The 27,333-nt window shown below is 42.1% G+C and overlaps 1 protein-coding gene across 1 annotated transcript in view; it reads right to left on the reverse strand.

Annotated features, from left to right (window-relative positions):
* usp43a (ubiquitin specific peptidase 43a) overlaps nt 1-27,333 on the reverse strand; it is a 581,344-nt gene that overhangs the window by 237,537 nt on the left and 316,474 nt on the right. Inside the window, exons 5-6 of the mRNA XM_078570881.1 lie at nt 17,417-17,546; nt 13,137-13,284 (exon numbers count right to left, since the gene is read on the reverse strand). Coding sequence (XP_078427007.1) covers nt 13,137-13,284; nt 17,417-17,546 — 278 coding nt within the window. The remainder of the gene's footprint in view (nt 1-13,136; nt 13,285-17,416; nt 17,547-27,333) is intronic.

Consider the following 27,333-nt stretch of genomic DNA (forward strand, 5'->3'; position numbering starts at 1 on the left):
AGTATTGGTTCTGATTTCCATATTACAAAAAGGACTAGAGAAGGTACAGTAAAAGATTTACATGTATGATACCAGAACTGTGAAGCTACAACTATGGGAATAGACTGAACAGGCTGGGACTCTTCTCTAGAAAACAGAAGGCTGAGGGGTGACTGAATGGAGGCCTTTCAAATCATGAAGGGGTTTGATAGGATAGATGTAGTAAAGATGCTTCCATTTGTGAGAGAGCCCAAAACTAAGGTCATAAATACATGCATATAAAAATGCAGTTCTAAAGAAGTCATATTCGAAACATCATCTCAGTTTTTCTCTCCGCAGATGCCGCCAGGCCTGCTGAGCATTTCCAGTATGATAATATAAATATGATCATCACTAATAAATCCAATAGGAATTCAGGTCAAACTTCTTTCCCCAGAGGGTTAGGATGGAGTACTTTAGGAAAATAACAGATTCATTTAACGGAAAGCTTGATAAGTGCACGAGGAGAATAACAGACTGCTGGTAGAGTTAGATGTATCCGGGTGAGTGGGGGCTTGTATGAAGTATTGATACAGGTATAAATTTGTATAGATTTAAAAATAATGTAAAACCACCAATAAACAATGCTATTTTTTATTGAAACAAAGCAGCTACTCCATTGCAAGGCTGTAATTGACTATCATGTAATTCCGAAACAATATTAAGGTTCTACCCACCGTTACAATTTAGAATCTTTTTCAAATCCTTTAATAAAAGCTCACAGTAAAATGCAGTTTAATGGGAAGAATTACTTTTTACAAACTAAAATTTTCACCTGTACTAGGGCTATGTCACTAGATTAAACATTTCCTTTGCAGTGATATTGCTCAGCATACCCCACCATGTACACCTGTCCATTCTGAAAGGTACAAAACAAAGCTAAAACTAGTTAAACATATTTTTAAGATTTCTAATCACACCAGGAGCCAGAAATATATAATACATAATCAGCTCGACTTATACCGAACTTTAATCCACCTCAAACGTTTATAGAGAACTTAAATCTTAAGGAGCTTTTTCAGCATCTTTTAACCGAGCCTTTGATACAACAAGGACACTGAGTTGCTCCACTGAAGTTCTGCTTCACCACAGAAAAGCAGTAACCAGAAAATCAGCAGGCTTCTATTACACCCTAGATTACAAAGTCATCTCACACTGGGCATGTAACTAGAAACAAAAAGGAAGCAACTTGAAAACTGTTAATGCGAGTAAGTGGAGTTCAGGTTAGGGAGGCAAGGCATCTGGTCTCTCGTGGTCAGCGACAGATCAGAGATGCAACTCACAGCAGTTTTATCATGGGAACATATTCCTGTTCAGTGATAAGTATGCATTTAGTCCCTGATGTTTTCATGGTGAATATATAGTTGTTCCTTTTCATCATCTTGTGGAGGAAGGGAACAATGTATTAGTTTTCTAGCCTAGAAAAATTGCATGTTACCCTTGAAATTTGAGCAATACATGATCGGAATTTGAGTTGGTGAAGCCAAAAACCCAAATGTTCACCTCCTCGGAGTATGACAGCTCAGGCACTATTTCACTATAATACTCAAAAACTTTGAACCAGGTGTTCAGATAACTAGTTTGAATCAAAACGAGTGTTTGTGAGCAAACGTTACTGGCTAAGGCTAATTAAAAAGAAATCACTACACAGAGTGTGTGCGCAACCAAATCTTCAAGGTGAAGCATTTGTATTCTTCAGAAGCTCTGCACCTCACATGCCTATCTAACAAAGCTGTAAGCAATAAGGGACCATTTCAAAACCTTTCATTCCCTTAGTTAACAAAAAACTAGAATTCTATTCACTGATCTATTTCAGGAAAGGATTAATACATTTACGCGTCATAATATCCTATCAGAGTTCCCGTATTTGGAAGTCAAAATGTCAAATTGAAACAGATACAATAACAATTTGTACCTCCTGGGAACCGTATTCAAAATTATTTGCTTTTAAAAAGCAATACCAGTAAATTTTCTTCAGTCCAATACTCCCAGTGAGTTGATGAGGATATAGTGAAGCCTGCTTCAGGTCAATTACAATTTGTTACAGGAATTCATTTTAAATTGGGTTGCTCTCAAGCTATTCAGCTAATATAGTGGAACATATTAGGGTTTACCCATGTCGATCTTGCTGCTGGACAGTCTGATTTTTCCATAGGCCATCCAGTTCTTTTAATTTAAACAAAGCAGAAAATGTTTGCATGTTTTTTTTTTACATACATGACCCCATTTTCTACCTGTTTTCCTGACTCACACTCAATTAAGAATATAAGAAACAGGTGCATTGGTAGGCTATACAGTCCCTTGAGCTTGCTACACAATTCAATATGATCATGGCTAATTTTCTACCTCAACGCCATTTTCCTGCCTACTCCCCGTATCCCTCGATTCCCCAAGAGATCAAAAATCTATCTATTTCAGCCTTAAATATATTCACAAAGCAGCATCCACCATCCACTGGAGTAGAGGGTTCCAAAGGTTCACAGCTGCCTGCAAGAAGGAATTTCTCCTCATCTCAGTACTAAATGATCAACCCCTCATCCTGATACTGTCCCTGTGATCTAGGGCAGGATCTTCCAGTCGGCGAGCGGGGGCGGGGCCCACTCGCCGACGCATAAAATGACGCAGGATGACATTGGGTGGAACTCCTGACGTCACCCCGTGTCATTTCCATTTTCAGGTCAGCGGGAGCACAGCAGAATCAGCTGTGCACCTGCCGACCTGTCAACGGCCTATTGAGACCATTGGAAAACTAATTAAAGTCATTAATGGACCTGCCCGTCCAACCTTAAGGCTGGCGGGCAGGCCGGGAGCCCTGGCGGGCTTCAAAAAAAGCATGAAACCTCATCCACGGGACAGTGTCACATGAGTAGGGGCATCTCAGGGAGATTTTTAAAAATCATTTGTGTTACAAATTTTAATTCCGAGCCGATCTCCCTGAGGTGGCACTTAGCCTCAGGGAGATGAGTGCACTCTTTCATGTGCAGCGCGCAAGAGCGCACTCCCAGCTGAGGGAACCGCTCCCCCACCCCCTGCGCAGGGAGCGCATAGTGCTTCCGAGCGGACATCACGTTGGGCGGGCCTTAATTGGCCCGCCCACCTAAAATGGCGGCGCGCTCCCAATCAGGGGTGCCGATCAGTGGCGCGCCCACCCGCGCCCGCTCTACCCCACAAAGGTGGGGTGGGGGGGAGATCTTTCCCCTAGATTCCCCAAACAGGCAAAACAACCTTCCAATTGCAGCAATGGGGGAAGTGACTGGGTTTGACAGTTCCCAAAAAGTTCTTTGAACATCATTTTAGGAGGGCATTCTTTACCTTCTCCCAGAGGTTTGGTAAGCCCACAGCAGGCGAGTCTATAAAACTGGTGCTGGATCAAACATCCATCATCTTTGTGCAACCTAAACATAGAGGCCAAAAGTTTCCCAGTGCAATTGAGCAGAGTTGTAAAACACAATTATTTTCCAAATACAAGTTCTGCTTCAAAAAATATTTATTTACGAGAACTTGATACAGTTTGATTAATACTACTTTTTTAATTCATTCATGGGATATGGGTGTCGCTGGCTAGGCCAGCATTTATTGCCCATCCCCAACTGCCCTCATTAAGGGGGCATTTAAGAGCCAACCGCATTGCTGTGGGTCTGGTGTCATATGTAGGCCAGACCAGGTAAGGATGGCAGATTTCCTTCCCTTAAGGACATTAGTGAACCAGGTGGATTTTTAAGACAATCGGCAATAGTTTCATGGTCATCATCAGGCTTTTAATTCTAGATTTTTATTGAATTCAAATTTTACCACCTGCCTTCGTGGGATTCGAACCTGGGTCCCCAGAGCATTACCCTGGGTCTCTAGAATGCTAGTCCAATGACAATACCACAATGCCACCACCTCCCCCTAAGATGGGTTTATCACAAAAAAACATTTTCATCAATTCTCCGCGTATGGGTACCTGGATTTTACATGACTGAAAACATCTTTTAAAAGCATAGAGAACCATTTGCTAGTTACATTGCAGAACAGCAATCGTTTTCTTAGTAAGTTTCAAAAATAAAGTCAAAAGTTTTCAAAACATGTCTAATGTGGCCTTGTGCCTTAAATGAACCAGTTTAATTTCTGAAGCCTCCTCGGAGCCATGCAAACAAGTGCAATTGACATAATTTGAATCCCTTATGTTGAACACTTAGATAAAAATATCAGGCTTTAGAAAGTCAGCCAGATAAAATGAAAGTGATTAGAATTTCAAATATCTGCACTCAAAATATGTTCTTTTATATTTAAATTCCGAACGACCCATGTGGTGCATCATCTGCTCCGCAATGGAATTTTGTTCCTACTTCAGAGCTGTATTTTTTTTCTTTGAACTAGGTCTAAGAGTGAAATAAATTATTTCATGTACAACTGGCCTCTTCATATCCCATTTTGTTCCATTACCTATGGAAGCTTCCTGTATATTTGAAGATTCAAAGCAGTACACACATTATCCTACAAAGGGTTGTTGATGTGGCACAACAGTTACTCTATTCACTTCCTCCCATCAACCTGTTTTGCTATGAAATCTCAAAGATCACATTTTCTAACTGTGCTCAATGCACAATTACCATTTACACCAGAAAATGACACAAAATGGGGTCTGGACATAGGCAGGTACTTATAGAATCATAGAATAGTTAGAGCACAGAAGGCCACCATTTGGTCCATCATGTCTCTACTGAATCTTTGAAGGAGCATTTTAACTAGAGGCACTAACCCGCCTTCTCCACGTAGACCTGCACATTCTTCCTTTTCAGATAATAATCAAATTTCATCTTGAATGCTTCGATTGAACCTGTTCCCACCACACTCTTAGGCAGTGCATCCAGATCTAACCACTTTCTGCATAAAATAAAAGTTTTTCCACGTGTTGCCATTGCTTCTTTTGACAATTACTTTAATTCTCTGGTTATCGATCCTTCCACCAATGGAAACAGTGTTTCCCTATGTACTCTGTCCAGGCCACTCTTGATTTTGAATGCCTCCATTAAATTGGCTCTTAACCTTCTCTTCTCCAAGGAAAAGCTTCAATGATTTATGCACGTATACACCCTGGTCCCTCTGCTCCTGCACCACCTTTAGAATTGTACCTTTTTTTATATTGGCCAGAATTTTCCACATCATAGCGGCCATGAGTGGAAAATATGGCAAGAAGGCCAAATATCAGTTTTACGCCGTAATGAAACCAGTTTGTGATCGCCCACTCCGCCCATCAATGGCAGGCCACATTTCCCATCGTCCCACGTTGGGAGCCTAATTTCAATGCATTTGCATCTCAGCATCTTGCCTGCCCGCCGGAATCATTGCCCCAAGCTGGATTATCCGGGCACATTGGCATGATTGCACGCTGACGTGTTTCACAACTGAACATAAGCGACGTGCAACTGGTGAGCTAAACTTCACTCGAGACTTTGAGGTTTGTTTCCCTACCTTGCTTCTGGCAGCACTCACGGTCATCAGCACCAGGCTTCTCAAGCAGCATCACATCACTTTTAGGAGGGCCCATGGGCAGGACTCTACTCACCAGGCCAGCTGTAGGGCGGAGGTAGTTTTTCAATGGCTGCCAGGCTAGGGCTTGCTTAGGGAAGGGAATATCCCAGGGTGTATGTGGGGGCACATGCTGATACGTGCAAGTGGCATCAAGAGGGTGAGGAGACTGTCTCCAGACGAGGTAAGGCCGGATGGAGATGTGAGGGTGTGTGTGAGAGAGAGAGTGTGAGTGGTGATGTCCCTTGAGCTGGCAGTGAGTGAGATGCCAGTGAATGTGTGATGGCCTTGTGAGTGTGTGAGTTTAGAATGATGAGATGGATGCCTTACCCTGGCGGCACCAATGAGATCATTCATCCTTTTTCTGCACTGGATGGCCAACCTCTTCTATGCAGCGTTGGCATTGACCACCTCTGCCATAACCTCCCAAGCCAGAGTGGTGGCATTGATGGGCCTCCTGTGGCCAGAGGGTACAGGGCATCGCGGCGGTCCTCCACTGTATCAAAAGACGGTCCAGGGACCCGTCAGAAAAACAGGGGGCTGCAGTCTTCTTGCCTTTCAGGGCCATGTCTTCTGTGCAGCAGAGCTGTGCAGCAAGCATTGAGAGCTGTGCGTGCGGCTATAGTTCAAATATGGCGGCCAGCGTGAGGAAGTGGTGAAGTCATGGCGTGGTGGGTGAATCAGAGGAAGTCCACCAGTGAAACGGCGTGTTTCCCATGATAGCATAAATAATGAGGTGGGAAAAGGACGATGTGGCGCAAAAACCCGCCTTTGTGGCTGGTGGGTAAAACATTGTTTTACACGCCCACTTAGTGCAATTCTGGAACAATTCCACCCGTTATCTCTCCGTGTTCTTCTTACCAAATTGAATCACTTCACACTTCTCTGCGTAAAATTTCATCTGCCACTTGTCCACTGATTCCACCAACCTCTCCGTGTCCTTTTGAAGTTCTACACTCTCCTCCTCACAGTTCACAATACTTCCAACATAACATAAAAACATAAGACACAGGAGCAGGAATAGGCCGTTTGAAACCTGAAGTCTGTTCTGCCAGTCAACAAAGAGTATGGCTGATCTGATGAGGCCTTAACTCCACTTTCCTCCATAACCCTAGACTCCCTTGTTAATCAGAAGTCTGCCCAACTCAGCCTTGAATATATTCAATGATTCAACCTCTACTGCTCACTGGGCAAGAGAATTTCAAACACTAACACTCTGGGAAAATAAATTCCTCCTCATCTCTGTCTTAAATGGAAGACCCCTTATTCTGAAACTGTGCCCCCTACTTCTAGATTTCCCCATCAAGGCAAACATCTTCTCAGCATCTACCCTGTCAAGCCCCCTCAGAACCTCTTGTTTTAATAAGATCACCTCTCATTCTTTTAAACTCCAATGAGTATAGGACTAACCTGCTCAACCTTTCCTCATAAGTCAACCCATCATTCCAGGAATCAGCCTGATGAGTTTTTTCTGGAATGCCTCCAACGCAAGTATGTCCCTCCTTAAAAACTAAGGGGCAAAACTGTACACAGTACTCAAGGTATAGTCTCACCAATGCCCTGTACAGTTGTAGCAAGACTTTCCTACTTTTATAATCCATCCCCTTTGCAATAAAGGTCAACATTCATTTTGCCTTCTTAATTACATGTTGCACCTGCATGCTGACTTTTTGCGATTTGTGTACAAGGACATTTGGGTTCCTCCCTACTGCAGCATTCTGCAGTCTCTCTGCACTTATATAATATTCTGCCTTTCCATTCTTCCTGCCAAAGCAGAGAACCTCACATTTTCCCACATTATACTCCATCTGCCAAATTTTTGCTGAATCACTTAATCTATCTATATTCCTTTGCAGGCTCTTAATGCTCTAACTTGCTTTCCTACCTACCATTGTATCATCAACAAATTTGCTACAATACAGTTGATCCCTTCATCTAAGTCATCAATATAGATTTTAAATAGTTGAGGCCACAGCACTGAGCCTTGTGGCACTCCACTATTTATAGCTTGCCAACCTGAAAATGATCCCTTGATCCCAACTTTCTTGTTGCCTATTAATTCTCTATGCTAATATAACATCCTCAACACCATATGCTCTTATCTTATACAGTAATCTTTTATGTGGCACCTTACTGAATGCCTTGTTGAAGTCTAAATACACTGGTTCTCCTTTATCCATTCTGTTTGTTACATCCTCAAAGAACTCTAATAAATTTGTCAAACACTATTTCCCTTTCACAAATCCATGCTAACTCTGCCTGACTGCATTATGATTTTCTAAATGTCCTGCTACTACCTCTTTAATAATGGATTCCAAGTTTTGTATCATCTGCAAATTTGAAATATGCTCTGTACACCAAAGTCTTGGCCACTAGTATATATCAGGAAGAGCATGGGTCCTAATACTGATCCCTGGGGAACTCCACTATAAACCTTCCCCCTGTCTGAAAAACAACCATTAACCACTACTCTCTGATTCCTGTCACTCAGCCAATATTGTATCCATGTTGTTACTGTAACTTATATTCCATGAGCTCGAACTTTGCTCACAATGTGCGGAACTCTATTAAATGCCTTTTGGAAGTCCATACAAGCCAGATCAATAGCATTATCCTCTTCAACCCACTCTGTTAATGCATCAAAAAACTCAAAAAAGTTAATTTAACACAATTTGCCTGTAACAAATCCATGCTGGCTTTCCTTAATTAACCCACATATACCCAAGTGACTATCAGTTTTGTTCCGAATTATCAGGTCTAGAAGCTTCTCCACCACTGAGGTTAAACTAACTGACCTGTAGTTACTGGACTTATCTTTACGCTCTTTTTTTGAACAAGGATGTAACATTTACAATTCTCCAGTCCTCTGCCAAACCATCTCGGAGTCTAATGACAACTGGAAAATTATAGCCAGTGGCTCCACAATTTCCACACTCACTTCCCTTAGCATCCTTGGATGCAACTCATCCATTCCTAGTGCATTATCAACTTTACAAGTACAGACAGCCTATCCAATGCTTCCTCCTTATCAATTTTAAACCCTTCAAGCCCCCCTCCTCCTCTTACCACCTTTATACTATTTACATGCCTACACAAGGTTTTTGGATTCCCTTTTATGTTAGCTGCCAGTTTCTTCTCATACTCTCTTTGATTCTTTTATTTGCTTTTTGAATTCCCCTGTGAACCCTCTATATTCAGCCTGGTTCACGGTTGTATTCTCCATCTGATGTCTGTCATAAGCACACTTTTTCTTCTTCATCTTCATTTCTATCTCTTTTGTCATTCACGGAGCTCTGGATTTGTTTGCCTGACCTTTCCCCTTCGTGGGAATGTGCCCTGACTCCCCAAATTCTCTCTTCTTTGAAGATATCCCATTGTTCAGTTACAATCTTGCCTGCTAATCTTGGATTTCAATTCATCTGGGTCAGAACCATTCTTAACCCATTTTTGCTTCCAAACTGCTTCTACATGGTGCCATGGTGGTGACAGCAGCTAAATTTGTGGGGAAACTTTGGCCTGGTCTCACCAATGCGCTGTACCACAGCATCTTCTAGGATTCACCCAAGATTAGCTTAACATATTTCAAACCAAGGTGATATGACCATATGAGTTTAAGCAAATTGGTATCCTAGCAACATAGTGTATGAAAATTTTATTGCAACTGCAGGCACATATCATATTCGAAACATTTAGGAACATCGGAACAAGAGTAAGCCATTCTGCACCTTGAGAAAGTTCTGCCAGATCATAGCTGATCTGTATCCAAATTCCATTTACCCACCTTTTGTCCACATTCTGATAATTTACACAGTTAACAATTGAACAAGGAGAAATATAGTGTCAAACACCAGAACCCACATCAATAAGGAAAAACCGTTCCAATTTCCCCTTCCTCCTGCGAAAACCATCTCATTTCCAAATGAACCCCTTTGGTAGCCATTCATGGAATCTGAATGGATGTTCACCTTCAACAATAAATTTGGACTGAATGAAATATGCTCTTGGAAAATTATTTAAGACTGGAAATCAAAGTTGGCGATATTAATAGCACGTGCTTAATGTGCTCTTCTGACATTCCGCAGGCCAGCTATTTTAGCGGAGGTGGTAAGCCATTTCAAAAAGGAAATTTATATTAAATCAATAGACAGAGGAATATTACACAAGCATAGTGCATGAAATTTTGAGGTCTCCCATCTGTTGGGAACAGGATAGCAGAGCCCTGAAAACAGAATGGCTTACTGCCCCATCCCTGCGGATTGGTGGCTGTCCCTATCGTTCCCAGGATCTCTTGTGGGGTGACTGAAGCATCCTTATCCATATAACGTATGTAGGGCTCTGATTCCTGTTTTAGGACAGTACTAGGCAACACATATGCCGTGCACACACTGTTCTGTATCAGCTAGTGGTCTACCCAAATGGGAGACTTGTGGGGCCAGGATAAGGAGTGTTCCTGCAGGCTCCATAAACAAAGCAGTTACACAGAGGAACCAAAACACTACAAAGTGCTTCAATGTTTGCTTCATTTGCGACAGAATTGGGTAACAGTGAGGTGTCTAAGACGGTGGCCATATTCTTGACAACCGCAATCATTGTTTGCCACCACCACAGTGGGAGAAATGTAAAGTCAGTTATTTCTTTGGTTCTCAGTATTGAAAGCCCATTATTTATCTAAACCCTTCATGATTTTAAACAGAAAGTATTTCCAATGGCTGAAGGATCAATAGTCCGAGGGCACATATTGGCAAAAGAAGCAGGAGTAAAATGAGTGAGAACTATTGATGTAACAAGTGCTTAATGTTGAGAATTTAGGATGGTGGCTACAGGTAGCTTTCGAAGGGGAATTGCATATGTACTGAAGGAGAAAAAATTGAAGGGATTTGGGGGGAAAAAAAGCAGGAGATTGGAACAAACTGGGTTGTTCCTCAAAAGATTGTTCTTCAAGGGGCCTATGCTGTATTATTCTATGAAAACGTTAGATTTCCTTTCTGCCTTGAAGCTCGAAAAAAAAGAACACGTTTAATGGAATGCAGGAGCCAAATCACAAGGCTCCCAATTACTACCTGAAACACAGCGCAAAAATTTACATTGAGTTCAGACAACATATATAAAAATATGCAATCTATTTGTGACTAATGCAGGCATAGTAATAGAGACAAATGGAAAGGGAAAAGTATTTTAAAATCAAACTTGAAAAAAACATTCTGTATTTAAGACATCCAGCGTTCAATATACCGTCATTTCAAATTGTGCTCCCTTTAATTAACAAAATAATTATTAGTGACAAAGGCCAGATCATTCACCTGACAAAAAACCTGACAGTCTCCCTGTCATCCAAGTATTTCAGAAATTATACTGGGTTTTTGCCTCCTTAATCTTACCTCAAGTCCGTTCCATGTGTTGACCAACTTTTGTGTTTTATAAACTCAATTTGAATTTGCATCACCTGGGGCTGGTTTTATGGCCCCCCCCACTGGTGTGTTTGAAAGTGGTTGGGGGCCAGGGAAAGGGAGGCTAATACCTGCTCACCATCTGCCCTCAACCTGTCACCCATTTTATGAGGCGTAGTGGAGGCACCCAGCGACCACACGCATATTGGACCTATTGAGGTCTTTAGGTGGCCAATTAATGGCCACTTGAGTGTCTCATCCCACTCCCACTACTATTTCATCCATGGAAGGTGGAGGCCCAGGCCTGGCAGATTTTATTGGGTGAGCTGGTGTCAGGCAAGAGTGTGGGGTCCTCCTTTGGGGGTCCCCTGTGCCCATTGGTGGCATCCTCCTGCCCAAGGTCACACCCCCCCTTTTAACCCTTCTCCCAGCCTCTCAAAACCCAGCCTCCCACTTCCCTCACCCTGCCAGCCAGGCCAGGTCACACCCCAGACTTACCTCCAATCCAGCTTCCATGACCTCCTCGTCTTCAGGTTCTGGCTGCTATCCCAGCTCAAACCTGGCACTGCTGAGGCTACAGAGCCAAGCTGATTGGCTGGCAGCTCTCCAAGTTGGGACTTCCTTCCCAGATGGGGGCAGAAGTTTCGCTTTGAACCAATTAACACCCTGCTGAGCACACAATGGCTGCAAGGCAGCTGGCTTTGTCATGGGTGGGCTCCTGACCGACTTTCTAGTCTGGGGTGGGGAGGGGGCTAACATAGTGCCCTTTAAAATTCAGCCCTTACTTCCAGTTCTGTTTTGAAATACTTTTGCAGATCTACCTTATCCACACTTTAGCTTTTAGCTTACCTAACTCTCACAATCACGCCTTTCAATGATTAAAAGCAAAAGTATTTCCAGTTTCTCTTCATCCTTCTGACTGCATGGCCCCAAACATTCAACAAGAAATGCCTGAATAAATTGGAGCTCCAACCACAAGCAACATGTCCTTTATGAATTTTGAATGCAAGTGCCTTCACAAAGTGGCACTTTTTGTTTACACTGCTTTGCCCAACAGATGTGAGCTTAGAAAAGTCTGAACACAGTGAATGTTGAATTGCAGAGTCAGCAGGAATCAATGCTGCAAGCATATGCACTGAATTACAATAGAGGGCCTGAATTTACTGTCAGTTCTTTTCACAGTGCATAGCAGAATCACACGTTAATACAAAATACAACAAAGTGAGAGGGGTAATTTAACTAGCACATGCTGATGAGAAAGCCAATACACCATAGCAGTGGGAAACATTTAGCTGAAAATTTAGCCGAATCAAATCTAGATCAATCTATTCATAGGCTCATCTACTGATCAGGTCTCAAAATAATAAGTGTTCAGCATAACAAATAATGTGTTTCCAACCAAAATGAAGACTTGAAAATACTACAATAGATATTTGAACTGAAGAAGTCAAAACCATGCAAAGCACCACATGGGATGAAGTGCTACTGCCACAACTGAAGATCGTGACTAGATTCACTTAAACCACAACAGCCCATTTTCCACTTAATGCTCATTTGCAGCATATCTTTAGATGTAACTGACAGTGAGTTATTGCCAGCTCTGGACTTTGGCTCTATACTAACTTCAACAAACCCCTGATGTCAATTCATGCTGATGGCAAGTGCAGTCATTTGCAACAGGACAGAACATTGGCAGAAGACTTGCGGGCTCGAATTTAGTAAAGATCACTTGACCCATTCTAGAAACTGCATTTACACAGCAGTTTATGAAGCAGCACTGAACTTGGATGCTATTTAAAACATCCACCCCCTTCTAATCTTCTTTCCCAGGAGACAGTGGTGGTCAGGTATATGGAAATTTGTGAAAACAAAGTGGGAAAACACTTATTAGTGTGGCATATTTGAAGTGTTCAAGTGTGTATGTGGAGAAACAGAACTTTAAAAGAGGCATTGCTCAAGCGGTGGACTTGCAATTAAGCAGAGCAGCGTCAACTTTTGCTTTCACTCTGATGAGCAAAACTGGTGAAAAGGACAAACTACATCACCTGTAGAATAAATCCGATTAATGCTTCTATTAGCCATTTTTGAACCTAATTATACATGTGTGTGCATAGGCTCATGTGATTGTGCCCTACTTTCACCAGGACACATTAAACATATATCAAACAGAAACCAGGAGCATGTCCACTGTTGAGTAAATCTGATTAAATCACACACCTGACTGTCGAGTAGGACCACCACAGCTGCCTTGGACAAATGGGGTCTGAAATGCGTAAACACAATCGCCTTCACCAATTATGTTTAAGTCTTCATCATCCGAGAAGGAACGTTCAAATCCATGAGCATAGACCTCCGTTAAAATTATCTGGAAAGATAATAAAGAAACAGAGCTCAGAAGATTACTGATAATTAAGTTGGCTTAAAGAATAACTTCTAACCAGTAAATATCAGCCAGGGTCTTCTACAGAGCTGTAATCATTGTTGGATTACCGCTCCGCTCAAACATTTCCATGCCCCGACGCTGTTCCGCATTTCTTGCTGAGCCATCCAACCCCAGATTCTCTAGAATTGCGGAATGCAGCATCCATCAAAGAACTCCATCGCAGCACAGTAGCGTGGGGTGGAAGACAAGACACGCCCACTTTTTACTGGCACTAGCTGCTACTGGTAAGTTTAACTGTCCATTGTGAAAGTTAGTGAATGGGTAAGGTAGTAGGGTGGGTGAGGTAAGTGGGTAGAGTGGCAGGTGGGTGAGGTGGCAGGTAGGCACAGGGCAGGCGTGAAGAGGGCAGGTGGTAGGGTGGCAGGCGGGTGGGCTGAGTAGGTGCGTGAGGTGAGTAAATGGATAGGGGGTAGGTAGATGAGGTGTCAAGTGGTGAGTTGGTAGGTTGGTAGGGTGGCATGTGGGTGAGGTAGCAGTTGTGTGAGGTGGTGAGTTGGGGGGTAGTCGGGCCACGTCAGAAAGTTATTTGTGTAGTGAGGGTTAGTCAGGTCTGGGCAGTGGGATAGTCGTGTGGTTGGGGGAATAGTCGGGATCGGGGGTTAGTCATGGTCGGGTCAAGGGCAGTAATCGGGGGGGTCGATGGGATCAGTGTGTGATTGGTGGAGCAGTTCTGTAGTTACCCAGGAGTTTGATTAGGATTTTTCTGTCTAACATTTCCTGGGTAACAATTCAGCTAAGTCCCACAGCACTGTCCAAAGTCTCCAACTCCAGCTCAGAGTTGGAGACTTTTACAGATGGTCCAAGGAAGCAGGGGAATTGTCCAGACAGAGTTTAAACTTCCTAGACAATTCCCACGGAGGCCAGCACATTGGGACGTCTGTGGGGTCCTTATGCACATCCTGGGCTGTACGTCCGGTCTCTGACATTCCAGAGGCTGGATGATCTGGGCCATCATCTTTGAATGCATGAGGGAAGGGTCATGTCATTTATAATGAGAAAGTTTGTGAACAGTGGGGATCTATGACAAGACTCCTTCAGACAAATGTTAACCACATTTTACAAAGTAAGAGTTATCTTACTTCCCATTAATTAGTGGAGATCACTGTCCAGTTTTAATTCCTCCCTGCTAAATAAATACTTCTGTAAATATTCTGTAGAACCTGGACCTATAGTATATATTTCCAAAGATGGTACAATAAGGTAAGGGGATGGATTGAACCCCAGAATTTGAAGAGGCTACACTGTTCTTAAAAAGAAAAATTAGCAAACTGTTCCTTCTTTTTGCCTGGTCTTGGCATTCTGCTTAAACATGCTACTGTCTAATGGAAACCTATCAGCTGCACATAACAGAACAGCAACTCTTTTTCCTTCTTATACATCGTGATAAACAGTGAGATCAAGTCATTACTTTATCTCTCTTCCAATCCCCCATATCTCAGATAGTCTCAGACAGGGGTAGGCGGTGGCATAATAGTATTGCCACTGGACAAGCGGGTGCTGCTCTGGGGACCCAAGTTCGAATCCCACTACAGCAGATGAAGAAATTTGAAATCAATAAAAAAAAAATCTGGAATTAGAAGTCTAATGATGAAACCATTGTCGATTGTCATAAAAACCCATTTGGTTCACTAGCCAGTGACACACACATCCTATGAACAAATAAAAAAGTCTTCCTACTTTTCCCAATGGTGCCAATTTCTACTTCAAGAGATTGCCCCCAGCCCTTCCTGCCTTATGTGCCTTAGTAAAATACCACTGCTCTGTCAGTGAACAAGATCTTAAAGGGACTATCATTAGAAAACTGGGCTACCCCTGCACCCTTCATTCTCAAGCTCCTGTGTCACTATAGATAGTAAACCAGCATCAGAGTGTAAATGAAGTGGTGATGACTCCCTAAACCTCTGAAGCTACAAAAGAGGAGTACATTGGAAAAGTGGTGGGTGGGGTGGCATTATGGAAGGAGAGTATTACCAACACCATCACGGTGTCCCAGGTTTTAACCACCCCAGCATTGGCAGCTATGCCTTAAACTGCCTCGGCGATTGATTCTTGATTTTCCTCCCTAAATCTCCCCAACTCTCTCTCTCTCTCTCCTCCATTAAGATTCTCCTTATGACTTATTTTTCTGATCAAGCTTTTGTACACTTGTCCTAATAGCTATGTGGCCTGTGTCAATTTCCTTTTTTGATCATCACTCTTGTGAAGTATCTTGAACATTTACTTTGTTAATGATGCTTTATAAAAGCAAATTGTGACAGGTCATCAGTTAGGTTCTGCCAGAACCACTCAGACTAGCCATATAAATACTGTGGCTACAGGAGCAGGTCAGAGGCTAGGAATCCTGTACCGAGTAACTCACCTCCTGACTCCACAAAGCCTGTCCACCATCTTCAAGGCACAAGTCAGGAGTGTGATGGAATACTCCCCACTTACCTGGATGAGTGCAACTCCCACAGCACTCAAGAAGCTTGACACCGTCCAGGACAAAGCAACCTGCTTGATTGGCACCACACCCACAAACATTCACTCCCTCCACCACCAACGCACATTAGTAGCAGTGTGCACCATCTACAAGGTACACTGCAGGAATTCACCTTCCAAACCCATGACCACTACCATCTAGAAGGACAAGGGCAGCAGATAGATGGGAACGCCACCACCTGAAAGTTCCCCTCCAAGTCACTCACCATCCTGACTTGAAAATATGTTACCGTTGCTTCACTGTCGCTAGGTCAAAATCCTGGAACTCCCTCCCTAACAGCACTGTGGATGTAGCCACACCACATGGACCACAACGGTTCAAGAAGGCAGCTCACCACCACCTTCACAAGGGAACTAGGGACGGGCAATAAATGCTGGTCCAGCCAGCGAAGCCCACATCCCGTGAATGAATGATAAAAAAAGTTCCAGACCTCATCACTGCCTTGACACATCGATGCAAGAGCAGAATATCAAAGGAGAGTATGCTCCCATGGCATCAAGTTGCCATTTGAACTAGTTGCTACCTAGAAGTTCTAGCAAAATGGAAATCAATTTGGGCAAAAGTCAAGAGGGTGATGGAACACTCTCCACTTGTCTGGGTGAGTCCAGCTGCAACAACACTCAAGGTGGTGAGTCGGGCATTGCATTCCATTGCTTGACACCATCCGGGACAAAGCAATCCACTTGATCCAAAATAAAAACAGAAAATGCTGGAAGAACTCAGCGGGTTTGGCAGCATCTGTGGAAAGAGAAACAGATTTAACATTTCAAATCCATATGACTCTGTTCAGGCTCTTCCAGTATTTTCTGTTTTTACTTCAGATTTCCAGTATCCACAGTATGTCACTTTTATCCACTTGATCCAAACTCCACCCTTTAGTCTAAACATTGATCCCCTGCACCAGTGGTGCACCATGACTACAGTACATACTATCTACAAGATGCACTACAGCAACCCACTAAGATTTCTTTGGCAGTACCTCCTTAACCAACAATTTTCGCCACCCAGAGAGGTCAGTCACCAAAGTGTCAAGATATCACTGCAAGAGTTCCTCAGTTCAATCTTCTCCTTGGTTATCCATCTTATTCCTTCCTCACTAGGATGTCCATCATCTGCGGCCAAGTGATCTAGTAATTCATTTCCAAGCCTCTCATTGAGAATTCTGCAAGACTAGCCGAGAGAACGATCGTCTCCCATTGACATTTTGTCCTTTGTTGTGTGGAGACCCTTCTCTTCTGCTCATCCCTCTTCCACAACAACATGCAAAAACTGGGAATGGGGCAATGGGGAGTCAGGGTGTAACCAAAAATTGTTATCGTTGCTCAGCAACATCAATGTGACTGAGTATTTGCAACTCAGTTTCAGCTTTTCACTCACTGGATGACATAATTACCATAAGATCACAACTCAGGTGATTTGCAGTTGGCATAGGTTGAAAGTAAGGATTTTAATTATGTGATTTAGTCATTAAGACTCTACTGAAACAAATAAAATAAATTAAAATAACACGGTAAATAGATTAACATAATTAAGGTCATTCATTCATCTATCATGCTCAGATCTTATTTGTACCTGATCTGCAGTTATTTTGCCTTCATCTGCCACCATTTTTCGGAGTGCAGCAACTGTTCCAAGGAGCGGGACTGCCAAGCCTACCCTGAAATACCTTTGATGCTGTAACACTAAGGTTACATTCAAGGCCCTAAAAATAGAGAGAAATAATCCATGAGGTAAACTAATTACACATATACACAATAGAGTTTTGTAGCATTGTTCCATTGAGATGATTCATAAGATGAATTTGATAGGTTAGGCTTTCACTCCACTCAGTAATATAAAACACTGTCAATTCAGGAATATTACAGATCACATGCAAGAGGGGGATGAGGCAAGAGTTCTAATTCAGTCCCTTTTAACCTGGATATCGCACGATCTCTCAACACCTGAGATCCTTTGCTTTCCTATCTTCGGCATTCATGGAATCACAAACTCTCTGAAATTGGAGCAAGAGGTTTCTCCTCTTTTTTAGTCACTGATGCATCATAGATCTCCTATAGTCATAGGACGGGCTATTTTAGACCTAGTATTATGTAACCAAAAAGGGCTAATTAATAATTTGTTGTAAAATAACCTTTAGGGGTGAGCGACCATAATATGGTAGAATTTTACATTATGTTTGAAAGTGAGGCAGTTCAACCTAAAGCCAGGGTGTTAAATTTAAACAAAATAAATTATGAAGGCAAGACGGGCAAATTGGCTGAAGTGGATTGGGAAAATAAATTAAAAGATATGACAACACATAGACAATGGATAGTCTTTAAAGAATTATTAGATAGTTTACAGCGACTTTACATTCTTTCAAGGCACAAAAACCCAAAAAGAAAAGTCAGTCAACCGTAGCTAACAAAGAAAGTTAAGGACTGTATAAGATTAAAAGAAAAGGCCAAGAAGTTGCCAGAAATTGTTGTAAACCTGAGGATTGGGAGGATTTTAGAATACAGCAAAGGAGGACCAAGAAACTGATAATGAAAGGGAGAATAGAATATGAATGTAAACTAGAAAGAAACATAAAAACAGGCTGTAAAAGCTTCTATATGTACATAAAAAGGAAATGTTTGGCTAAGACAAATGTGGGTCCATTACAGGCAGAGCCAGGAGAATTTATAATGGCGAATAGAGAAATGGCAGAGAGGATATTTGTATCTGTCTTCGCTGAGGAAGATACAATCTCCCAGAATTAGAGATCCAAGGGACTAAGGAGAATGAAGAATTGAAGGAAATTAGTATTAGTAAGAAGGTTGTATTGGAGAAATTAATTGGACTGAAGGTTGATAAGTCCCTGGGACCTTATATTCTACATCACAGAACGTTGAAAGAGGTAGCTATGGAGATAGTGGATGCATTGGTGATCGTCTTTCAAAATTTTATAGATTCTGGGATGGGTTCCTGCAGATCGGTAGGTAGAAAATGTCACTCCATTACTTAAGGGAGGGAGGGAGAAAGGAAACAGGGAACTACAGACCTGTTAGTCCTACATCAGTAGTAGGGAAAAATAATCTATTCTAAAGGATGTGATAAATGGACCCTTGGAGAATAATGATTTGATTGGGCATAGTCATCATGAATTTATGAATGGGAAATCATGTTTGACGAACCTGCTGGAGTTTTTTTAAGGATGTTACTAACAGAATTGATAAAGGGGAGTCGGTGGATGTAGTATACTTAGATTTTCTGAAGGCTTTTGATAAAGTCCCCAACAGAAGGTTGATTAGCAAAATTAAAGCACATGGGATAGGAGGTAACATACTGGCAGGGATTCAGGATTGGCTAACAGGCAGAAAACAGAGAGTAGGAATAAATGGGTCCTTCTCGCGTTGGCAGGCTGTGGCTATTGGGGTAACGCAAGCATCAGAACTTGGGTCCCAACTGTTCACAACATATATCAATGATTTGGATGTGGGGAGCAAATGTCCAAGTTTGCGGATGACACAAAATTAGGCAGGAATGTGCTGTGAGGAAGATGTAAAGCGGCTACAGGAGGATTTGGACAGACTTAGTGACTGGGCAAGAATATGGCAGATGGAATATAATGTAGAAAAATGTGAGCTTATCCACTTTGGTTGGAAGAACAGATGTACAGAGTGTTCCTTAAATTCTAAAACATTAGAAAGTGTAGATGTACAAAGGGATCTGGGTATCCTCGTTAACAAGTCACTGAAAGCTAACATGCAGGTACAGCAAGCAATTAGGAAGACTAATGGTATGTTGGCATTTATCGCAAGAGGATTTGAGTGCAGGAGTAGTGAAATCTTGCTTCAATTGTATAGAACCTTGGTTAGACTGCACCTGGAGTACTGTGTGCAGTTCTGGTCTCCTTACCTTAGGAAGGATATTATTGCCATGGAGAGAATGCAACAAAGGTTCACCAGACTTGTTCCTGGGATGGCGGGATTGTCCTATGAAGAGAGATTGGGGGAACTGTATTCTCTGGAGCTTCGAAGAATGAGAGGTGATCTCATTGAAACCCATAAAATACTTAAAAGGGATCCACAGGGTAGATGCAAATTTTTTTAACTCAGAGGGTGGTGAATCTTTGGAATTCTCTACACCAGAAGGGTGTGGAAGCTCAGTCATGAGTATATTTAAAATAGAGATTGACAGATTTCTAAATGCCAAGGACATAAAGGGATATGGGGATAATGTGGGAAAAGGGCATTGAAGTGAATGGCCAGCCATGATCCTATTGAATGGCGAAGCAGGCTCGACGGGCTGAATGGCCTACTCCTGTTCCTATAAGACTGACCGGTTTTATGAATACAATGCACAGGGTTGCCTAATCGGGTCAGATGCATTCCTGGAGACTTTATCACATGGGTTCCCACCTCTAACTGCCAACATCACCTCCCGTCCAAGTCAAACAGCCATTCTCCAATATTGCTATATCTGAAACACAAGTGTTCAAAGAAAACAGGAAAGGAAACTTTTTTCTTTAAACACAGTTTTTTTGTCCCAATTTGCTCACAGCATCGCCCAGAAGATTAATTGCAATCCATAAAGGTCCTCAATCTGATGCACAGAGTCTAGCAAGGACAGCAGTACAACGTTAATTTGCATCATGTGTCTGGTAACTGTCAGTCTACAATTGTAGAACAGAGATGCTCCACAGTGCCTAACAGGAAAAGCTTATGCCAAAGTACTTAAAAATATTTAAAAGTGTACCAAAAACACAAATTACTCATGAAAGGCAAATGAAAAGAATACTCGATGGCTGATATGTAAATTTAAGTGCAAGGAAATACAGATTAGTAAAAGAGACGCTGAAGAGGAAACAAAGTAGATTATCAGCGATCACAGAAGGCCACAAAAAGAGATTACACCTCTTGAAAGGCAAAAGCACTGTATTTTCAGAGTGCCCCATCAAACCACTAAAAACATCTACACACTACAAAGTAGGTCTGAAACTGTGGAAGAGCAAAGGGACCTGAGGGTATCGGTTCATAGAACATCAAAGGCATCACCTCAGGTTGATAAGGCTATGAAAAAAGCCAATGACGAGCCAGCATGAATCAATTAAGACCGCAGTCAAGGTGCCATATACAGTATTGAGTTTTACACCATAGGAATGGTATTGAGGCTTGGTGGGGGGTACATCAGAGATTCACTACAAAATACAAATGTTAGGAGACATCAAAAATTGGATTTTAGATTGGTAGATTATGGGGTGATATGTCGAATTGTTTAAAATTATAAAAAATAATGAGACATAGTAAGTAGAAGCATTTACTACAAACTGTTTCCAGTAGTTGAAGAACAAGAAGCTAAAAATACAAGAATAAAGTCAAAAGATTTAGAACTGAGGACAGAAGAAACTTCTTCACACAGAATTGAGAGGATATGGAATTCACTTCCAGGGTTATTGGTTGAGGAAAAAAAACTATAACATTCAAATTAAGGTTCAAATCCAGACAAATGCGAGGTAATGCATTTTGGAAGGTCTAATACAGGTAGGAATTATACAGTAAATGGCAGAACCCTTAAGTGCATCGACGGGCAGAGGGATCTGGGTGTACAGGTCCACAGGTCACTGAAAGTGGCAACGCAGGTGGATAAGGTAGTCAGGAAGGCATACGGCATGCTTGCCTTCATCGGCAGGGGTACTGAGTATAAAAGCTGGGAAGTCATGCTGCAGCTGTATAGAACCTTGGTTAGGCCACACTTGGAATATTGCGTGCAATCCTGGTCACCACATTACCAGAAGGATATGGAGGTGTTGGAGAGGGTGCAGAGGAGGTTTACCAGGACGCTGCCTGGTCTGGAGATTATTAGCTATGAGGAGAGGCTGGAGAAACTCGGATTGTTCTCACTAGACGGAGATTGAGGGGCGACTTGATAGAAGTTTACAAAATTATGAGTGGCATGGACAGAGTAGATAGTCAGAAGCTTTTTCCCAGGGTGGAAGAGTCAATTACCAGGGGACTTAGATTTAAGGTGATAGGAGAAAACTTTAGAGGAGATGTGCGGGGCAAGTTTTTTACGCAGAGGTTAGTGAGTGTCTGGAATTCGCTGCCAGAGGAGGTGGTGGAAGCAGGTACGATAGTGGTGTTTAAGAGGAAGCTTGACAAATACATGAATAGGATGGGAATAGAGGGATACGGACCCTGGAAGTGCAAAATGTTTTAGTTTGGCAGGCAATATGATCGACGCAGGCTTGGAGGGCCGAAGGGCCTGTTCCTGTGCTGTACTTTTCTTTGTTCTTTGTTGTTAGAAAATGGGCAAGGATTGGAGGGATACGGGCAGAATAGATGACCAGAACAATTTGCCTACATTTTTTTCTGTTCATTGGATGTGGGCATCATTTATTGCCCAGAGGACATTTTAAGAGTCAACCACATTGCTGTGGGTCTGTAAGGACAGCAGGTTTCTTTCCCTAAAGGGCATTAGTGAACTAGATGAGTTTTTACAACAATTGGCAATGGTTTCGTGGTCATCATAAGACTTAATTCCAGATTTTTATTGAATTCAAACTTCACCATCTGCCATGGTGGGATTTGAACCTGGGTCTCTGAAATACTAAGGACTAGTGACAATACAAGTATGCCACCACCTTCCCCGTGCAAGATAAACACCAATATTGACTGATTAGGCTAAATGGCCTGTGATTATTTTTTATGTATTTCTATGAGAGTTCCAATCATGCTCATTTATAACCATGGGTATTTTACTTAGGGTTCCTGAAAGCGGCAAGCAAAAGTTACTGCTGTAATAAATTATGTGTTTTAGAGTTGAAGGGGAAGAAAACAATTGTTTTTTCATTAGAGAATAAGCAATCAAGCATTCCTTTTCTGCTGCATGAGTTTTTCCCCAGTAGCCATTTTGAAATATTCCACTGTGGCTAGTTCCCTACAATATGTTGTAACTTGCCTTGTTCATTATTGATAATGTCACAAAGTATTGTACTAAAGCAGTACATTTTGGAGTTTTCAAATAAATTGCTCATGCTTGCTTATTCATGATCTTACAAAGAAAAAACTATAATTGTGTGTTATATTCTCGATGCTGATGTTAATTCCTACATCCTCACTATAGACTCCTCTCTAACTTCCATCAGCTATTGTCAACATTCCTGGTAGGGATGGTGATTATTGAAAGATTGAGTACTGAATTAGGTAGAGGAGGGTAGGAAATCAGGGCAATAGACAAAAACTGAGTGCAGTCCCCACACCTAAATGTTTCCATTATCTGTTGTTTGTCTTTTTGAAGCAAACAGGAACAGAAATGACTTAAATCCTTCTCAATTTTAGTTTCAAATTCTGTCCTATGTTTGTATTCTTTAAGTATTCAGTGAGCATTTTAAAATGTTGGCTAATTTAGTTTCATTCTTTTTCATTTAATTTATTGCATTTTCAACATATGAATGAGGTATGGCACTACAATCAAAAATCCTAGGCCATGATACAATTTTGTCACTTTATTGCTTGCAAGGTGCCAAGGTAGCTCAGTTACAAAGACATCGATCATATTGCATCTCAACCAGGGGCATTTCTTTAAATATCTGTTATGATCCAGGCTGCACAGCAAATCCTGCTCATGTATTTACATATATGCAATATAGAAATGTAGAAAATTTAGGGTACAGACATCCCATTGTGTCTGTGCCAGCCAAGACTGATTCAGTCTAACCCCACTTTTGAGCACTTGATCCACAGCCCTCTAGGTTACACCACTTCAAGTGCATATGTAAGTATTTTTTTCAAATGCAATGAAGGTTTTTGCGTCTCCCACCATTTCAGGTTGTGATTTCCAGACTCCCAGCACCCTCTGGATAAAAAAATAAACTTCTCAACTCTCCCCTAATACTTCGACCAATTACTTTAAGTATGTGCTGGTGAGTTGGCAAAACTATTGTCATAAAATGCCCTGTTTGACCTCAATTGAATCTGGTCCCCTCAGTTTAGAGTTTATTACATTCACAAACATTTGGCTGTACCATTAAAAAATTATCCATCAGTCCGACATTAGACAATTTAAGCTTACAATACAGAATCAGGGTTGAGCAATGAAGCTATCGATCAGATTCTTCTGTTCCAATTACAAAACTGCTACCCATGTCCACAAGAGCAATCAAAGACCAAGTACTGGGAGATTTAAATGAATTGACCAACATGGGACCGCATGTGTGAGAGATTGATGGGTTTAAACGATGGATTTTAAAAGATGAAATCGATATGTTCATCCTTAACTTAATTGTAAGCCTCTCATAAATCATGTTGGGCACCTGAAGATCTCTAATATATTTTCCTAATTAAATATTTTCAGCCAAATTTACTGCAATGATAAAACATGCTTCTGACTTGCATTAATTTATATTCTTCATGTTAAATTTCCTTAGACTGCAGACAGTCAAAATCAAGTTTTTGTACAACTAAATTCTACCAGTAAAAGAAAATATGCATCCAATTGGAAAAGCCTGTTTTCTGGCCTGGACTCTGCACAGTGGCAGGAGTGTGCAACTCAACCAAGGCTGACCTGAAATTGGACGTCTGGCCTTGGTAACATTTTATGCTTTACGCTTTTCAAATGCACAGGCTGCCAATAGAGAAGCCACAAGCACCACTGGGTTGCATAGTTGAGGAGCACGTATGTCCAGCAACCTGCTATGCTTCACTGGACCAAAGTCAAGACCCACAGAGTGGGAAACAGAGGGACAGAGTTGGGGGTGGTGGAGAGAAGTACTTCAGCTATGGAACTGGGTAAAGCTCTCTTGCTCCTCCTGGCCCCACAGAAATATTTTCATCAAAATCTGCTTTACAAGATAAATTACTTCTAGTTGGTGGTCACAGGAATGAATACAGAGTTGGGCAGATCTGACACTCACTCCATTCATTGGTGCCCAGTTTAAGTAAGGAGGCCTAAAACGGTCGTGAGCCCTCTCCTTTACATTTACAAGGGACTTAATGCTTCTTTAGGTGGCAGCTGGGGATGCCAAAAAATCAACCAACCCAACTTCCAGTCTGATATTTTTCAGGCATCCTTAGGGCACAGGTACTGCACTCTTCATTAAACGAGGGTTGATCCCCTGGCTTGGTGGTAAAGGTGGAGTGGGGGATATACCGGGGGCCATAAGGTTACAGATCGTGTTCGAGTACAATTCTGCTGCTGCTGATGGCCCCATAGCGCCTCATGGATGCACAGTATTGAACTGCTAGATCTGTTTGAAATCTATCCCATTTAGCACCGTGGCATACAACATGATGGAGGGTATCCTCAATGTGAAGATGTGAAGGCAGGGCTTGGTCTCCACAACAACTGTGCGGTGGTCACTCCTACCGATACTGTCATGGACAGATGCATCTGCAGCAGGCAGGTTGGTGAGGATGAGGTCAAGTATGTTTTTCCCTCTTGTTAGTTCCCTTACCACCTACCGCAGACCCAGTCTGGCAGCAATGTCATTTAGGACTTGGCCAGTTCGGTCAGTACTGGTGCTACCGAGCCACTCTTGGTGATGGACATTGAAGTCCCCCACCTGGAGTACATTCTGCACCCCTGGCACCATCAATGCTGTGTGATGTTCAACAAGGAGGAGCACTGACTCATCAGCTGAGGGAGGGCAGTATGTGTAATCAGCAGAAGGTTTCCTTGCCCATGTTTGATCCGACGCCATAAGACTTCATGGGGTCCGGAGTCGATGTTGAGGACTCCCAGGGCAACTCCCTTCCGACTGTATGCTACTGTGCCACCACCTCTGCTGGGCCTGTCCTGAGGGTGGGACAGGACATACCCAGGGACGGTGATGATGGTGTCTGGGACATTATCTGAAAGGTATGATTCCGTGAGGATGACTATGTCAGGCTGTTGCTTGACTGGTTTGTGAGACAACTCTCCCAATTTTGGCACTAGCCCCAAGGTGTTGGTAAGGAGGGTTTTGCAGGGTTGACAGGGCTGAGAGTGCCGTTGTCATTTCCAGTGCCTAGGTCGATGCCAGGTGGTCCGTCTGGCTTCAATCCTTTTTTGTGACTTTGTAGCGGTTTGATACAACTGAGTGGCTTGCTAGGCCATTTCAGAGGGCATTTAAGAGTTAACCACATTGCTGTGGGTCTGGAGTCACATGTAGGCCAGACCAAGTAAGGACGACAGATTTCCTGCCCGAAGAGACATTAGTGAACCAGATGGGTTTTTACAACAATCGACAATGGTTTCATGGTCATGGACAATGCATTGTCTTCTGCAGTTTAAAAAATGCAGACTTGTTTTATCATCCAGCAAAATGGTATGGAATTTCCTGGAGTTTGTCCAATTAGAGGGCAGGATGAATGGTGAACTCTAGCCTGCAACATGATCTCCAATGAAACCTCAATTACATGCCATGAAGAAGGGCAGTGCGATGCAAAATAATGGAAGCAGGAATTTCATTATATAAATGCATGTACGTATGACACAATACTTACGTGTTTGTATCTCAGTTTTTAAAACAGAATCTACAAATAATATTGCAAATGGATTAACTCTACTTTATACTAGAAGCAATTATTTTCTGCAGGACATTATAGTGGACCAACATCTTCCCATTTTGCCAAGGCTTACTTTTCATTCATAATTGTCTTTTCTTATAAGTTTATGAGGATTGCAAGGACTGTGGCAAATGAAGAAAATGGAGAAATGTCAAAATATTAACTCCTTTCCTGCATATATTTAACTTTATAAAATAATATCTCAGAACACCCCTTAGTAGATCAAAGTTATTGCATCCTGCACTTACTTAGCTTAGCCTGCAGGCTCTGCCTGCTTAAAATAGTTGACCTCAAAACTTACATCAGTACCACAACAAAAAGATTGCACATATCCCAGTCCATTTTGTTGTCATAATTTCAGGCTCATGGATCTGTTTTTATATTTAAAGAGTGATATATATTAAATAGGCTGTATTTCTAAAGCAAACAGGTGTTCGGCTTGGAAGATCTGTCTGCATGCATGCCATCTCTTTACAAGCTTAACCGCAATTGCATTAATTAATACTTCATTCGGATCGATGGTTCCAAATTGTGCATCTTACAACGTTCTGTGGTACTTTTATCAGTAATGTCAGGCTGACCACAGCAATGAGCTCTGCAGTACCTTCCCAAATCTAAATCCAGCTGAATTTCATTGAGCATATGCAGCATATTGGAAGATCTGAACATCTTGTTATGCTGCCCTCTCTGTCGTGGGAGGTGTAAATAATGGGTGTCTGCCGCTTGAGCAGGTGTTACACTCTTGCTCAGTGCAGAAAGATGGCAACAAGGCTGGGATGGAATTTACTTTGACATTTCATTTGAGAAAGTAAGAACTGAAAAACATTGTGACACATTTCTGGAACTCCTACAGTTACTTTTGAGGAAGTTTGAGCAATTTGAAAGATGGCTCCGTGTGCACATCCTATTCAGGTAATCAGTGAGTCAGCACCAAAAGTAATTGGGAAAAAATGGCACTGAAGGTATACTTGGAGACATTGG

This window comes from Cetorhinus maximus, chromosome 24, assembly GCF_964194155.1.
Source record: "Cetorhinus maximus chromosome 24, sCetMax3.hap1.1, whole genome shotgun sequence".
Taxonomy (NCBI): Eukaryota; Metazoa; Chordata; class Chondrichthyes; order Lamniformes; family Cetorhinidae; genus Cetorhinus; species Cetorhinus maximus.